The sequence below is a fragment of the Terrapene carolina genome, unplaced genomic scaffold (assembly GCF_002925995.2).
Source record: "Terrapene carolina triunguis isolate 2854851 unplaced genomic scaffold, T_m_triunguis-2.0 Scaffold138, whole genome shotgun sequence".
Classification (NCBI taxonomy): domain Eukaryota; kingdom Metazoa; phylum Chordata; order Testudines; family Emydidae; genus Terrapene; species Terrapene triunguis.
Window position 1 is genome coordinate 3,577,859 of NW_020664489.1, and position 17,736 is coordinate 3,595,594.

The following is a 17,736-nucleotide window of genomic DNA, read 5'->3' on the forward strand; positions in this document are numbered from 1 at the left end:
TGAGCCTTGCCCCGGGTGGGGGGGCAAAGCCCAGGCCCAAGGACTTTAGCACTGGGCGGGGGGACTGTAACCTGAGCTCTGCCACTCAGGGCTAGGGCTGAAGCCGAAGCCTGAGCCCCACCGCCCAGGGCTGAAGCCCTTGGGCTTCGGCACCGGATGGTGGGGCTTGGGCTTTGCCCTGGGCGGTGAGGCTCGGGCTTCAACCCCGGGCCCCAGCAAGTCTAACACCAGCCCTGGTGACCCCATTAAAACACGGTCGTGACCCACTTTGGTGTCCCAACCCACAGTTTGAGAACCGCTGGTCTGGCTCTTAGAGAAAACGCCATTCTGCATTTTAGCCTTGGCATATGTACTTCATGATAAACAAAGAGATGGCTTTGCAAATAGTGTCATGTGCAGCTTATCAGGAAATCTAGATTTCTCTGGCTACTTGAGTCTACAAGGAACATAGGGGTGACTGCCAATCTATGAAAATACAATGTATACGAATTTTTGACAGTGAAAGTGATGTAAGCTCTTTAGGGCTGGGGCTGTCTCTGTGTTTATATAGGGCCCAGCACAATGGAGTTCCAATTCTGACGGGGCTTCTGAACACTACTACAATAACATTAGATTTAACTAAATTTTGTCTAGAGTTAACTACAACTACTTTACATGGGCTCCCTAAAATGTGCCTTACAAGAACTTTAGACTTTTTAAAAAAGTTAGAAAATTGGGGAATTTCAGAGTTAAAGTTGCATTTCATGAAGAAGTGCTTCCCTGTATTAATTCACTGGGGAAGCAAGGGTTCGTATGCACATGGATGGACTGAGTGCATATTTCCTCTAAAGAGTGTTGGAATTAAAAATGAACATTAGGAAACATTATGGGCGTTTAGAGTTCAGGTTGTACTTCTTAAATAAGACAATCGATGTATAGCTTTTTCTAAAAATCACTTATTAAATTTTATAAAACAAACAGCCATATCTCAAGTGACATATAGAACAAAGTTTATAGTTTAGAATCATTAACATAAATATGAAACATTCACAACTGGCCATTCTAATATACTAGAATGCATGACCATCATGTACTCCAAATACAATACAGAATTTGTAGGTGTACATGGCATTTTACAAAAAAAGTCAGTCGCTGTCTTGAAAAATTTAGTTGAACTTGAATATTGTAGATATAACAATTCAAATGGAAGGAAATGTGAGACATCTGTGACGAGATCATATTTATTGAACTATAATCCATTGAGGCCTGTACTTCTTAGAAGTAATTTTAAATCACAAAATTAAGATTCTTTTAGGTATTAAACATACATATTAAGTGTAAATTATTATTTGTAAAAATCTTAAATAGGAAGCCTACAGATCTGGAAAACTTTATAACTGTTCTTTTATATCTATTCTGTGAAGTAGGTCATACCTCACAACTCTTAGAATTAACTAACTGTTTGTTAATTTTACTCAAAATTGAGTGTTAATTTGACTATTTAGCTTCTGTTTATAGTAATCCTTAACTTGAAGTAAAAGGAAGTATTAGAAAATGTGGAAGCTCTCAAACTGTCCTAATTGACTTAGAGGTTCATTTTTACTTGATCTGCATTTAAATTATGCTTTTTGTTTCTTCTTTAAAGAATAAAGGTTCACTTCAGTTTGAAGACAAATGGGATTTCATGCGCCCCATTGTTCTGAAGCTGTTACGCCAGGAATCTGTCACAAAACAGCAGTGGTTTGATCTGTTTTCGTAAGTGATTTTTTTTTTTTAACTTCTAGTTCTTTGGTAACAGGATGGAAATAAAATTATAATATTGCTTATAACGTAGAAGTCAGATGTAGGAGGGCCATGTAGAAATGGATGCATTTACAAGATAAAAGAGAACAAAAAATACTGGTTAATTCCGTTTCATTAAATAGTAACACTGCTTCTCTTGAGTACAGTTTTGTAGAGTTGGTGTTTTACTGAGACACAGGCCTCCACAAATAGAACACAAAAAACAGCACAGCTTTCTTATTGTTTTTACAATTTTGTTCTACTTCAGCTGAAGACGATAGGCTTCTTTTGTACCCTCCCGCAAACCTTTCACTCTAATTGGAAATGGGGACTAGATATTTTGTAGTGCTTTGACAGTAAAGTCTGCATATGTGACCAATCACTTCATACAGTATTACTCTGACAATAAATGCATATGACTTACAAGTGGTTTAGCTTTAAGCTGATTGTGGCGTGTCCTTCAAAAATGAAATAATAATGCAATTTTACTGATATAATTGGAGTAATTGTATACTTTTAAACATAACCCTTAAACGATTTTTTTCCTGACACTGATTGCAGCATTATACTTCTAGCTTTTTTTATTATTATTATTTCAGTTTCACTATGATACAAGGAGTAGATAATAAACCTTCCATTATATAAATCAGGCCATCTCTGCTCTGTCAGCTGAAATTATAAATGACTTATGATAGATCAAAAATTAAGATTGAGCTTGGGGAGGCCCTGTTTTAATTGCAAAGTTCTAAAATTATTGGTTCCAGCAGGGATATCTTGCACCAGCTCCTGCAATGGAACATAGGCATCTTCTGACATTCCAGCTACTGGTTCCTTTCTGACCCTGATCATGGAACAGTGTGGTCTCAAATGGGTGAAGAGTATTCAAAGATCTAGCCCTTGTCTGCATGGGAAATTTGCACTGGTTTAACTTTAATTGGCTTTTAAACTGATATAGTTAAACCCTGCTTAGACACTCTTAAGCTGAAAAAAAACCCACTTCTTTAAAGAAATAAGTGTGTTTACACAGGGGTTTGCATCAGTGTAACTATATTGGTGTAAACCCACTCCTTAGAGTATACAATACAACTTTCCCATGTAGACATGGCTGTAGTATCCCAAAAGGTGGTAATGAAGCAAAGTGATGCTTGACATAGCATGTTTTACGTGACCCATGATGATGTAACTGAGGGCATAATTTACCTGCAGAATCTCTATTATTAGTGGTGAGAAGGAAAGAGCCCAGATTGACTCTTAAAGGCCAGGTTGAGTTTGCTGGACTAGCAATTAGGAAAAAAAGAATGTTTATGTTCCTATGGATCAAATTTGTTATGGAATTAGTGATGCAATAGTGCCATTTTTGGTTCCTTTCCAGAGGAGAACCACACTTTTAAAAGCCACCCATGCCATGGAACATTTCTTGACTAAACTGACAAAAGTGCCTCTTGAGGTCCCTGATTATCTGTAAGCTCAAATTTCTTACAAGGAAGGTCAATTTCCGGGCAATAGTGATTCAGCTTGCTGAACAAGTGAGCTTCAAGCTGTAGTGCAGCGATTCAGAAATTTTTCACAGTTGGGACCACATCTTCATAGAGTGTTTCATGAAAAGCTCTCATCTTGCTTAGGATTGGTCAGTGTCAATGTGGCAATGACGGCAATTGCTTCTAGGTAAAAGTAAAGTTAGGAAAGTATTTAGATGTTTTTAATTTAGTAAGTGTTCCTGTCCCTTTTGAAAGAAAATAAGCCTCCATTTGTTCTTCATTTTACGCTCCCTTTCCTCCCATCTGTTCTTTTTTCCCCCTACCTCCTACCAGGTACCTGGACATGCTTCTGTAACCTGGTCCCCTTCTCTCTTATTGTCTGGTTCTTTTCTCCCATTATGTGTTTCCCTACCCCCAGTTTTGTTCTCCCATAATCCTTGCATGTGTTAATGATCTCCCTGCTACCCCAGCTCCATCCAACTCACAACTGTCCTTTCCCTGATTCCTTGAATGTATTGCCTGGCTACTTGTTTACCTCTCCTTTGCTTTCCTGGATGTTTTGTTTCTAATGGGGGAGCCACTAGTCCCATTGGCAGCTCTTGGGTTCAAATGGTGGCTGGCGGCTGTAATCCCTAAGCATATTCTCCTCATATAGGAATGCTCCTTTTCTGTTTCCAACTGCTTCTATAGATGTCAAGACTCTTTGCAATAACTGGAAATGAGGCCTCAGCACCATGATTGGTCAACAATAACATGTGAGCCACAGTTTTGAGAACTGTTGATTTAGAGAGAGATCCATTTTGTACCATCTCTAGACTCCTTCAGAAGATGGTGATAATCCCACCTTAATCAGTCAATCCCTCTGCTGATGTTTTCCCATGTCTGCATGCCACTCCTGTTAGTCCTCCTTCAGACGTTTCATGTTAAAAAAACAACTAAAACTTTCTTAAAAGCGATCCAGCTGTTTATTTTGGTACTAAATGAGTATGTTTTGCTGTTTCCAAAAGAATCATATTTAAAATATCTGAGTGAATCTGTTAGACTGCAGCATATTGGTGCTTTAAAGCTTGCAACGACTATTTCTTGTCAAGTCTGCTACATTAGAAAGCTTCTAATCTGTGGCCATTCAGGAGATTTGCAAGATAGTCATATATATGGAGTTCTTTGAACGCATTCACTAAATGGTATGGTATTGCTTAGATTTGGCCTCTAGATATGAATTAAGACTTGATCTGTCAGTGTTATAAAAGCCCCTTTACAAGAGAGGTTTGACCAACCATTTCTTAAAATATTCCCCAAATAAAGTAAAATTACATCCTCTTCCTGTTTTGAGAGGTATCATATTTCTCGCTACATAAAATCTCTTCATTAGAGCCCCAAAATTGCCTACTTTCTGATTCAGTGACTAGATTGCTTTTTACTCTCTGCAGTGCCCAGCACAATGGGTCATGAATCCTGATTGGGGCCTCTATGACTAAAGTGATACAAATAATTAGTACTAGGTTATGATTCTGCTTGTTGTAGTAGCTTTAGAACAAATCAGTAGTTTTAGAAGTTGGAGTTCCCACCTTGGTTTGCAAAGGAACAGACTCAAGAGTGTTAATACTTATGTGGTAAATATCTTCAGAAAGTAATAATATGTGAGTGAGTAAGTCTCTTTCTTGTCTGAGTACAGTAGAACCTGTGAGTTATGAACACCTCGGGAATGGAGGTTATTCGTAATTCTGAAATGTTCGTAACTCTGAACACAACGTTATGGTCGTTCTTTCACAAGTTTTCAGCTGAACGTTGATTTAATACAGCTTTGAAACTTTACTATGCAGAAGAAAAATGCTGCTTTTAACCATCTGAATTTAAATGAAACAAACACAGAAACAGTTTTTTTTACCCTGTCAATTTTTTTAAAACTTCCCTTTATTCAGTAGTTTAACACATTTTGTACGGTAGAATATTTGCTTTATTTGTCTCTGCTGCCTGATTGCGTACTTCCAGGTCCAAATGAGGTGTGTGGTTGTATAGCATGGATTAGATCTCATTAAGATGTGCTGCCTTTAAATGTTTAGTTTTGATAACTTAAGTAGGAACATTTTGGAGAAGGCACTGTAGGAAAATATATCAAGTTCAGAATGCATATTTAAGTCCCAGTCTTGCAACCAGCTCCACACAGGTGGACAATGGATTCCCATTAAAGACATTGGGTTTCCATGTAGGCATAAGTGTCTGCCCGTGTTGATCCAATTGCAGGACTAGGACCTTAGTGTTCATACTGGTACAGCTGTTTATCTGTGCATACCAAATGATAGTTTTTCACTCTATCGAGAAGCTGTGGAGATCGTCTTACTTGTTGGGAGTGGCAGACAACCTTTTAGTTGAGGACAGAGAGTCAGGAGATGTAGGCTCATTTCCTGGATCTGCCACAGAGTTACAGCATGATCTTGTCCAAGTCATTTAAACCTGCTAGGTCTCCACTTTCATATCAGTATAATGGGGCTATTTCCCTACCTCAGAGTGATGCTTTATGAACATTAATGACGCCCCGTGGTATACTCAAATGGAAGGTGAAGGACAAAGTATTACTGCAGTTCCTGACTTTATACTGCTTGACTATCAAATTTCAGTGTTACATCTAATATTAAGGCATCATTTTGGGTTTATGAATTTCATTTTTCAGGGTTTATTTTTAGCAATTTTTGCATTTTATGTAGATGTCAATAATTGGGGAGGTTGGGTGCTTTCTCTTTTTATAGACTAATGAATAATGTATATTATATACATTACTCATCGTATACAGTAATGAGTAATCAATCTGTATTGTTTCCTAGTGCACTTTAGCATACTACTGTTTCAAAAGCACTATGTTAAAGCGCACAAGGGAATCTTTAGTGCTTACCAGAAAGCCTACACTGACCAATAAGTATGCAACACTCTTAGTGCTTCAGAAGTCACGCCTCCATAGACTGCATTACTGCTCCATGTAGACAAGCCCTCAAATACAAGTACCCATTTCTGGTGTGATTTGAAGCAACACCTATTTATTTATTTATTTATTTTCAGGGGTGTTTATCAGATAAAACCTAAAATTACATGTCAAAATAGTTCATGAAGAGCTTTTTAGAAAAGAGGGCATGTGCCCTCATTCACAAACAGTCACTGTATTGGTGGGATTTCATTTTTAGTGTGTGGAATGTACACCCACTTCTTTTGAGGAACTACTTCAATATAACTGTTTTTAGACTTTGTACATTTCTGCATTAAATTCTAAGTGTCGTTCTTACTGAAAGATGTATAAACTGTTTTCTAGGGATGTTCATGCAGTTTGCTTGTGGGATGACAAAGGTCCAGCAAAAATTCATCAAGCTTTGAAAGAAGACATCCTTGATTTTATTAAACAAGCACAGGCAGTAAGTTCTCAACCTTCAATAATTTACACTGTCCTTTTAAAAAAATAAAAGTATAACCGTAAACCTCTTTGGATCCCAAACATGACTTGTTCCAGTAATTTCTAACACAACGGAAAATTGCCTTTTAGGCATTGGTGGACCTTGTTTTGAATATCACAATTGTACTGAAAACTTTTTATTAACCGATTCATTTTATCCTGAGTGTTTACCTTGACCAGAAAGATTAAGTACTTCTCAGTCTGTTCTTGAGAATAAAGAGGTAATAATTGTTATATATTGTGGAGGAGATTTGGCCATTATTGGATGAACAAAAATATTTATCAGGGAGTCTCCTTAGAAGTATTCCTTCACTCGCTTGCCTCTTTGACTTATAAATTAAAGGACTTACTGCTGAATCTTTGACTTGAGGCAAAGTTAAGCATCAAAGTGATCTCTTTTGTATGGTTAGAGAGAGAGCTGTAAAAGGAACAATAAACCCCCTTTTCTAGTTCCGGTTTTTATTGCCTAGAAAATTCATTTCTGGGGATGTGATCTGCAAGCTGTCTAACTTGCTATAGAAGTAGCTAGAATATTCTAAATTTAGCTATCAGTGAAGAGACCTTTAATGCCTATCAAAAAAGATGAAGAGATCAGATCAAAGATATTTTAAATATTTTTCAAAAATTACCAATATTTGTTTGACTATCAGATTGATAAAGCCAGAATTTGTGTTCTATAAGAAAATGTCTGGAAATAAAGATTAAGTCTTAAATGCAAGGAAGTTCTTTAATTGTTTTAGCTGGCTTCAATACTACACTAGCATATTCATGGTTTTGCTTAAGAAATGGTCAAATGTATAGTCTTCTGACAGAATACTAGTGAGTTAACAGCTTGACAAGCTCCATAGGCCATTTGTATTTCAGTAGCTTTGGTCTACTGTTGACTTGACACCTGGTTTTGAGTTTATTCTAAATTAAAATACATATGAAATAGTGTTGTTGTGTGCTCATAAGAGTTTTTGTAGAGAGTGAAAGATGTGCAAAGACAAAAATTTGGAAAAGAAAAATAAATCTAAAATGTGTTCCTACAAACTCAGAAAGGGCCTTTTACTCAAACAAAGCCTTTTCTTTTCTAGGCCCAGATACAGCAGACTATCCCTATCCGGCAAAGCTCTTACACGTGCTGATGTTCCTTTGACTTTATTGGTACTTAAGAATGTGCTTAAGTGCTTTGTCGAATTGGGACCTTAGGCATGATCTGTACTGGTAGCTGTTTTTGTAAGCTTATGTTTATGCAATGTCTAGCCCATCATGCCTAAATTGGCTGTAACCTGTAGGAGCTAGTGCAGCATAAATGTTAAAAGTTCAGGTGTCTAAAGCCAGATCAGTAGATCACATTGAATTCAACTTTCTACTGCATATAAGGTAGAAAATAGTCCTTGTGAAACTTTCCTGTGTAGACTGGCTATACTGATATAACCCGCATGTGGACATTTATTCTGGTGTAAGAATAAATAAAACCAAGAAAAGCCATACCTCTTCACAGGCAACATAACCTAACCCAAAAAAGCCATTCTTATACCAGAGTGGTTACATGGGGGATTATATCATTTTAAATTCAAATCTTAGGTTATACCAAAAATACTTGTACCATGTAGACAAAGCCATCTGTTGTTTATGTAAAAACTTATTTACAACTGAGCTGTTCTTTTCTTCCAGAGAGTACTGAGTCATCAAGATGATACAGCTTTACTAAAAGCATACATAGTAGAATGGCGCAAATTCTTTACACAGTGTGATATCTTGCCCAAACCATTTTGTCAACTAGAAATTACTTTAATGGGTAAGCAGGGCAGCAACAAGAAATCCAATGTAGAAGACAGTATTGTTCGAAAGGTAAGTGACACTTTCTGATCAGAGTTTTGTAACAGAACATAAAAGATTTAGTGTTGATGCATTCCACAGCTGAAGGATGAAATTGCACTAACCTCACAGTATTGGAGTATCACTTTGCTTAAATCAACTTGCAACTTTTACTCCTCTTCCCATAGTTTTCCTCTGCCACTTACCGAATATTGCCCTAACCCTGACCATTTCCTTCATCTGTTCAGAGCAGCTCCCTGTGTTTTAAAATAGTTGTAGATCTCTGTAAAATGATTTATTTAACAAAAATACTTCTGATCTTGCTCCCTTTGCAGCCTGAGATACAGGAGGTCAATGAGCTTACATTTACTGGACCATTAAGGAGTAGTAATGACGTGTTACAGATGAAGCTCTAGTCAGTACTTAGCAAGGAGCCGGACAGCTGTAACTGAGGGCACTTAATGGGGCTATTCAAGGGCAATCCCTCCTGCTCCATGGAGGACACTTCCCTACCCTTTGGGAAGGAAGAGAATTTATACTTTTAAATAGCATGGAATTTGCTGTGACCATCAAATACAAAAACTGCACAGAATTACAAAAGGGAGCTGATCTGGCAACTGAGTGGAGGAGATCATTAGTGTAAAGTAACAGGCTGGGAGCATGCACTGATTATATCTGCTTTTTTTTTTTTTTGGTTGTTGCTCAAGATAATGCTGATCATGTTTTCTAAGCATCTATTAACTTGCTTCCCTGGAATTCCTATTGATTTTTTTTTAATGCAATTTAAAAAGTGTACTGAGGTGGATAGCTAAAAATATTGAAAAACAGTCTTTGCTGAAAAGAAACACCTCTTCCTCATCTCCATTATCGATAAATCTCAGAGCCAGTATTATTGTTACTTTGAAAATTGTAAGTTGGAAGACTGCTTGTTGGAATGCTTGAACTATGATCATGCATTTTAGAGCTCTAAAAAATGAACCACTTTGTTTTGAGTAGCAGCCCAAAAACTTCACTATCCTGTGGCTTTTAAATTAAATTTTGTTTGGACATGTTTCGCTAAAATCTCAGATAAGTGGCATACCTACTGTACATCTTACCATTACTATAAATCCTTTAGAGTTGGGTGTTAGGACAATGTGATGAGCTCACATTGAGAATCCCTAGCTTTTTTGGCTTCCAGGTGTTAAAAAATGAGCATTTATTCATTTTGAGTGCGAGATTCCTCTCCAGTTCCAAGAGGTGACCGTCACAGTATCATGTTAAAGCTCACAAGTTGTTCTTGAATAAATCCTTGTACATCAAAATACAAAGTTAAGTATTTCACCTACCTTCTCTGAAGTGAAATTTTAACAGAAAAGCAACTGTAATGTATACATTTACTCTATTTTGACATCTTCATTTTAAATTTCCTTTTAAATATGAAAGGAGAGCTAAACAAAAGAAACACAACTTAAGAAAATTCTTTATTTTAATGACACTCAAAAATTACTTTCTGTCTTCTGAGCATTAATTCAGTTCCAACATGTCTGAATCTAGCATGTTTAAGAACAAAACACTGAAGTTAAGTCAGGGCAGATTTTGGTTTTATGGAGCAGCTCAGGCTAAAGGTTTCAGAGTAGCAGCCGTGTTACTCTGTATTCGCAAAAAGAACAGGAGTACTTGTGGCACCTTAGAGACTAACAAATTTATTTGAGCATAAGCTAAAGGGTGTCTCTATGCTCCTTAACTTTTTCAAACACTCATCTGCATTTCATTAAATACCCACTATAGTAAATTATATGATGCACAGAAATGGACATTTTTATCTTTACCAAACTTGCCAAAAAATTAGGCTCCTAGAAATCACTATTGGAATCACTTAAAGATAAGACTGTTCACAATCATCCTTTAAAAACAAAGTTGATTCAATATCTTTTACAGTGATGACAGTGAAAAACAAAACTGGAATCTCAAGTAAGCAGTTGGTGCACTTAAAAACTTGAGACCATAGCAATTAATATAAAGCACGGAGATACTATACATTAACAAAGCCAGAGTTTAAAATATGAAATTGTAGGTATTCTGTGTGGCAGAAAGAAGAGAACCAGGATTTATAAGAAAAGGTCATTACAGACAGTTTAACTTTAAAATGACCAATATGCCATTTACATAGATGCTGCTTAGTTGTAGAATTATTGTGCTTGACTCTGTACAAATATGACTTCCACCAGGGAGCTTTCAGTGTTGTTCAGATGCAACACATTGGTCTGATCTCGAGGTTTAGCACCAAAATCTTAGAGGTCTTGCTGCTTACCAGAACCAGCTGAAGAGACAGTCATCCAGTAAAAGTAGTGAGACCCTTATCTAACGGGAACTCTTTTTAAATGGGGACTACAGCATTGACTGAGCTGTTCATTGCAATATCTATGTAACTCATTGATTATTTTTACATTGTACTCACAGAAACAAGTGATCGCATGGCATTGGATGCTAATAGCTTAATCTAACTGTCATGAAAATCTAAGGCAATCCAACAGTTAATTACTTTTTTTGTATACCCTTTGCTCTCTTACTAATTGCTATTTTATCTTAATTTTTCTACGTAAGCCTTTGGGTCTGCCAACTGCTGGACCACTATTTGACATTTAGCTCCAAGGTTAACTCCTTTGTATTGAGAGACCTGTTACATCCTTTAGTATGTCAGTGTGCACTTAGGGAACTTCTAGTGCACGTCAGCAGGGTTCACATAGACAATTAGTGCAGGGCATGATTGAGTTCTTCAGATTTACACCCCAGCTTGCTGTGCAGTAAGTGCTCATATAGACATGCCCTTAATTTGAAGTTCTGCCCATCCTTTTCTAACTGACTTTTTTTTTCTTCCTTGTTATTTAGCTCATGCTAGATACTTGGAACGAGTCCATATTTTCAAATATAAAGAATCGACTTCAGGACAGTGCAATGAAGCTGGTCCATGCCGAAAGACTAGGAGAAGCTTTTGACTCTCAACTTGTTATTGGAGTTAGAGAATCATATGGTATGTCTTATACAGTGTGATCTCAGCTGCATCTTCCTTTCTAGTTCACAGACTTTCATAACATGCCTTCAACTAGATGTTGACAAAAGGGGTATGGTTGGAATGATCATTATAATGTTTTTGTATTGATTATCAGTGGGGTAAATGCACTTGCCAATGGCAAGTAATAAACATTTCACTGGCAGGTGAGGAGCCTGCTCACCAATTTCTGCAAAATTGAAATGTACATTTTAAATAATAGTTTTAGCCCTTAATGTTGCAAAGAGACCCCTCTGAATGTGACACCTGGCAGTGCAGTCCCAGTCCTAGAGCTTGGGCTCCAGCCTGAGCCTGGAAGTCTACCTGAGCCAGAATTGGCTGGCATGGGTCAGCTGCAGGTTTTTCTTTGCTGGGTAGACATACCTCATTATCGTCAAAAGAAAATTTTAGCAAGAGAAATAATTGTTTTTTAGTCAAATGCAAAGCACTAAAAACTAGAGTAAGATCTAACTTTTTCTCTTTATAGTTAACCTTTGTTCTAATCCTGAAGATAAACTTCAGATTTATCGGGATAACTTTGAGAAGGCATATTTGGATTCAACAGAGAGATTTTATAGAACACAAGCCCCTTCTTATTTACAACAAAATGGAGTACAGAATTATATGAAATATGTAAGTATAAAGTAGGGCTGTCAAGCGATTAAAAAAAAATTAATCACGTGATTAAACAATAATAAAATACCATTTATTTAAATATTTTTGGGTGTTTTCTACATTTTCAAATATATTGTTTTCAATTACAAAACAGAATACAAAGTATACAGTGCTTGCTTTATATTTATTTTTTATTACAAATATTTGCATGTAAAAAAACAAAAGAAATAGTATTTTTCAGTTCACCTAATAAAGGTACTGTAGTGCAATCTCTTTATCATGAAAGTTGAACTTACAAATGTAGAATTATGTACAAAAAGATAATTGCATTAAAAAACAAAACCATGTAAAATTTTAGAGCCCACAAGTCCACTCAGTCCTATTTCTTGTTCAGCCAATCGCACAGACAAACAAGTTTTGTTTAAATTTGCAGGAGATGATGCTGCCCGCTTCTTGTTCACAGTGTCACCTGAAAGTGAGAACAGGCATTCGCTTGGCACTGTTGTCGCCAGCGTCGCAAGATATTTATGTGCCAGATGTGCTAAAGGTTCATATGCCCGTTCATGCTTCAACCACCATTCCAGAGGACATGCTTCCATGCTGATGATGGGTTCTGCTTGATAACGATCCAAAGCAGTGCGGACCGACGCATGTTCATTTTCATCATCTGAGTCAGATGCCAACAGCAGAAGGTTGATTTTCTTTTTTGGTGGTTTGGGTTCTGTAGTTTCCACATCTGAGTGTTGCTCTTTTAAGACTTCTGAAAGCATGCTCCACACCTCGTCCCTCAGATTTTGGACAGCACTTCAGATTCTTAAACCTTGGGTCGAGTGCTGTAGCTATTTTTAGAAATCTCACATTGGTACCTTCTTTGCGTTTTGTCAATCTGCTGTTAAATGTTATTAAAATGAACATTTGCTGGGTCATCATCCAAGACTGCTATAACATGAAATATATGGCAGAATGCGGGTAAAACAGAACAGGAAACATACAGTTCTTCCCCAAGGAGTTCAGTCACAAATTTAATTAACGCATTATTTTTTTTAATGAGCATCATCAACATGGAAGCATGTCCTCTGGAATGGTGGCTGAAGCATGAAGGGGCATACGAATGTTTAGCATATCTGGCACGTAAATACCTTGCAATGCTGGCTACAAAAGTGCCAAGCGAACGCCTGTTCTCACTTTCATGTGACATTGTAAGAAGCAGGCAGCAGTATCTCCCGGAAATGTAAACAAACTTGTTTGTCTTAACGATTGGCTGAACAAGAAGTAGGACTGAGTGGACTTGTAGGCTCTAAAGTTTTGCATTGTTTTGTTTTTGAGTTCTGTAACAAAATAAACCTACATTTGTAAGTTGCACTTTCAAGATAAAGAGATTGCACTACAGTACTTGTAGGAGGTGAATTGAAAAATACTATTTCTTTTGTTTATCATTTTTACCATGCAAATATTTGTAATAAAAAAATAATATAAAGTGAGCACTGTACACTTCGTATTCTGCATTGTAGTAGAAATCAATATATTTGAAAATGTAGAAAAACATCCAAAATATTTAATAAATTTCAATTGGTATTCTATTGTTTAACAGTGCGATTAATCACAATTAATTTTTTGAGTTAATCATGTGAGTTAACTGCGATTAATCGACAGCCCTAGTATAAAGATAGTCATATGATAACTGTTCTGTTGTTGTTGGTACTTAAAATGATTGCTGTTCTGCTTCTGCACAGGCAGACGCTAAATTAAAGGAAGAAGAGAAAAGAGCATTAAGGTATCTAGAGACAAGGCGCGAATGTAACTCTGTAGAAGCGGTAAGTTTAAAAACTTAGTTGTATATGTAGTAAAATCATGTGCAGTATTTCAATAGTAGTAAAGGGTTCTGATGTCAGTTTTGATCATAATTTGTCTTGCATTTTTATTTTAACACGTAATTGCAGTCAGAAGATCTGACGTACTAGAAGCCTTATTTTTATTTTTATTTTAAATCCACTATTAGTTTTACTTATTTTAAAAATAAAAATCAGTAGGCCCTATTTCAAAGGTCCCCAAAATGTGGGGTGTGCCCCCCTTGGGGGCTGGGGAGAAACATTCTGGGGGGGCATGGTGGGCCCGGGCCAGCCCCATGGGGGGCGGGAGAGAGCGCCACCCAGCTCTGCTTCTGGCCCTCATCCCATCTGCCAGGCCCTGCCTGCAGGCCCCAGCCAAGGCTCAACTCCCAGCCGCGTCCTCAGCTGTGGCCCCAGTCTCAGTCCCCGTACACGTCTGTGGGCCCCCTCCCAGAGCCACGGCCTCACTCCCGGCCCTGGCTCTTGGGGGGGGGGGCGTGGACAAAAGGTAAGGGGGGAGCGTGAAGTAAAAAGTTTGAGGACCACTGCTCTACTTTGTAGTTTGGAGTCTTACTAAACGTTCTGTAGAAAATACAGTAAAAGTACATAATTTTTAATTTACAACTCTCCTGTTTTAGATTCAGTATTTGATTGTTGGATTGGGAATGGGTTTGCCATTTTTTTAAATGTAAGTTAGTACAATTTATGTTGCACTTAGTGGGTTATAGTGACTTGGCAAGTAGGTAGGCAGTCCTAGGAGGTAAAAGGTTATTCAGTGCCAGTTTACAATATCTGGAAAAGTTCACTGTTTATCACATGAAACTCCCCAAACACTTCATAACTGGTAAATGACTAAATTTGCTCCCTCCATAACTGAAATGTAACCATCTCTGGTGTGAAGTACATCAACGGTTTACCAATGCTCACCAAACAGCTTAAGAAGGAAAGTGAAAAATACTTTATCAGGGTGAAACTCCAGGGAGAGATTTAAGTGCAGCAAGAAGCAATTTGTAGTTGCCTGTGCTGAAATTTGTTCAGGACACAAGACTATTTTAAACAAACACCCTAAGATCTGTAGTGGTCAGGATTTGCTTGGTCGCATTCTGCATTACATCATAAGTGGGGCATCCCTAGCTAAGATGAATGGTAAGCAGTATATAAAATTGTCTCATCTGCCAATCTCTTGAGTGTAGAAGTAATTTCTGTGCTAGAATTGTCATTAGGCTCTTGTTCAAAGCAAACTAAGTCAGGTCAGGTAGGGTACACTGGAATGAACTATTCTTGGCTGTTGGAAGTGCATTTGGAAACTAAGTAGGGTAGTTACTGTTCCAGAACTGATACTCCCTTGTGAGGAAGAGGCCACAGAAATATTAAACTGTTCACTCTTTCATGAGAGAAGCTACTTCATTTCCCATGCTACATGCTTTAAAGGAAAAACACCTATGAACTGAAGTATTACTTTGTTTCGTGGTGTCATAATTTCTGTATTAAGTACAGCCTATGAGCATGAAACATTTTTCTGAGCTGTAGTGCTTGAGTAGAGGCTAGTATTTATATTGAACATGAACTTGAGAGAGAGAACAAACTGGCACTCAAAGGATTGTACAGTAATAAGCTAACTATATTTCTTAATACATTTCAGCTTATGGAGTGCTGTGTGAATGCTCTGGTGACCTCATTTAAAGAAACTATTTTAGCTGAATGCCAAGGCATGATCAAACGAAATGAAACAGAAAGTAAGTGAAGCTTAAAAAATATTGCAGCATGATCTCAGTCAGCTAGGTTTAAAAAAAAAAATTCTTGATAAATGTATCTGATTACCATTTTGTAACTGAGGCGGCTACATGTTTCTTTTTATTGCATATGGAGCCCTTTCATTCCACAAAAAGCATATGCTTCCATGTGCCATTGTAGGGTAATATGTTTTTAAATGTGTTTATACTCTGTACCTTCAATACCCCAGTTTGACTGACTGGATAACTCTTCTTTTCGTGAAAGGCTAATTGTGACGAAGGATTTTTTTTACACACATTTATTGTTCTTTCTTTTGCAACAACCTTTCTCCAATTTTAATCAACTTTGGGGCTCTTCTTCAGAGCATTGCATCCTCTTGAACTTGAGTAATTTTAAAAATAAAATACCTCTCTCTGGGAGTCTCCCTCCTTTACCAAGATATTGCTTTTGAAGGCAGGGAAAGAGTTGGGTGTTTTAATTACTATTTCTGGTCCAGGACCAACATTTGGAAGAATGAACTGGTCAGCGAATAAAGTACCTCTGCATGTCTTTCACCTGTTTCACAGCCAATATCTCAAGACCTGAGAGAGCTGAAGATTAATGCTGTATGCCATTTAAAAGATGGCTTGAAGCGTTTGCTTCTAGGGATTTTGAGAGAGTGGGGTGATTCAAGTAGGAAAGATTTGTGAAGGTGCTGATCTGCTGGCCATTCAAGATGATAGCTACTAAAATGTCAGAAATGAAGTAGGGGAATTGACAAAGAAAACCGGAAATCAGTGTGGTTATTTTTAAAAGCACAGAATCCTGCAACCAAATTGTTGAATTTTTGTAACACTATGAATCATAGAATATCAAGGTTGGAAGGGACCTCAGGAGGTCATCTAGTCCAACCCCCTGCTCAAAGCAGGACCAATCCCCAGACAAATTTTTGCCCCAGATCCCTAAGTGGTCCCCTCAAGGATTGAACTCACAACCCTGGGTTTAGCAGGCCAATGCTCAAACCACTGAGCTATCCCATTTTCATTTCTATGCACACATGAGAACTGGGATTCTCAGTTTTCAGATAGTCTTAAGATCAAATATGTTCTGAAATGCCAGGTCTAGAAGTGAATGTTTTATACTACATCAGACTGATCCCTCCGTCTAGCAATACTTTCTTGGCACTAGACCAGGACTGAATATAGCAAAGTCCCCGTTTGCTGCTTGGCTTGTACTGAGCATGCTTGCAGGATTGAACATGCTCAGTAACACTGGTGAAACTGGCTGACCTCACTCCCCCCTCCCCGCAAATCGGCAGGCACGGGTCATGTCTGCTTGTTACAGTATAACTTTCAGTCCCCAAAGGAGTACAGTAGGTTTTATTTGAACCCAAAGCTATAGAGGTACTTCAAATAAGATACTTTCCTTAGAAACTTTGCTAGTTACTTATATGCCTCTCTGTTCCTTTTTCCATGCTAGAGAGACAAGTTGGGTGAGGTCCAGTAAAAGATGTTACCTCACCCACTTTCTCTCTAATATTCTGGGACCAACACGGCTACAACAACATCTTTCCATTATGTTCTTTATGCCTTCTTTTGAATTGATCTGTAAGGCTACTACCATTTCTTTCAGATCTCTTCAAAACTCACCTCTACCCTATTGACTATAAGAAATCAGCCACTTGATGGCTGGGTTAAGGAGGTAGATGGAAATAGCTGAATCTTAAATTAAAAGATGCAACCATGCCTATAACATATTCTCCCCCCTTTCATATTTCATTTGTCATTTTATATTGTAAGCTGGGGTAGCCAATAGGCAGACTGAGGACCAAATCTGGACCTCCAGAAACTTTTGAGTGGACTTTAAAGGTCAAACGGGCTGGAGCCATGCAGAGCAGTGCCCGCTCCTCAGCGCAGCGTCTCCCAGCAAGGGGTGGGCAGCTGGGCTAGGCTATGGGGCGCAGTGTGTCCCAGGCAGCTGCTTGTTCAGCCACAGCTCCTTCCTCCACCGGCCGGCAGCAGCTCAGGGATGGGGCAAGTGGGCCACGTGAGCGAATGAGCAGGTGCT

The 17,736-nt window shown here is 38.0% G+C and overlaps 1 protein-coding gene across 1 annotated transcript in view; it reads left to right on the forward strand.

Annotated features, from left to right (window-relative positions):
• Positions 1–1,067: 1,067 nt before the first annotated feature.
• CUL5 (cullin 5) overlaps positions 1,068–17,736 on the forward strand; it is a 40,851-nt gene continuing 24,182 nt past the window's right edge. Inside the window, exons 1-8 of the mRNA XM_026653402.2 lie at positions 1,068–1,094; positions 1,625–1,734; positions 6,541–6,640; positions 8,338–8,514; positions 11,353–11,494; positions 12,000–12,145; positions 13,861–13,941; positions 15,599–15,692. Of these exons, the coding sequence (XP_026509187.1) occupies positions 1,068–1,094; positions 1,625–1,734; positions 6,541–6,640; positions 8,338–8,514; positions 11,353–11,494; positions 12,000–12,145; positions 13,861–13,941; positions 15,599–15,692 (877 nt within the window). The remainder of the gene's footprint in view (positions 1,095–1,624; positions 1,735–6,540; positions 6,641–8,337; positions 8,515–11,352; positions 11,495–11,999; positions 12,146–13,860; positions 13,942–15,598; positions 15,693–17,736) is intronic.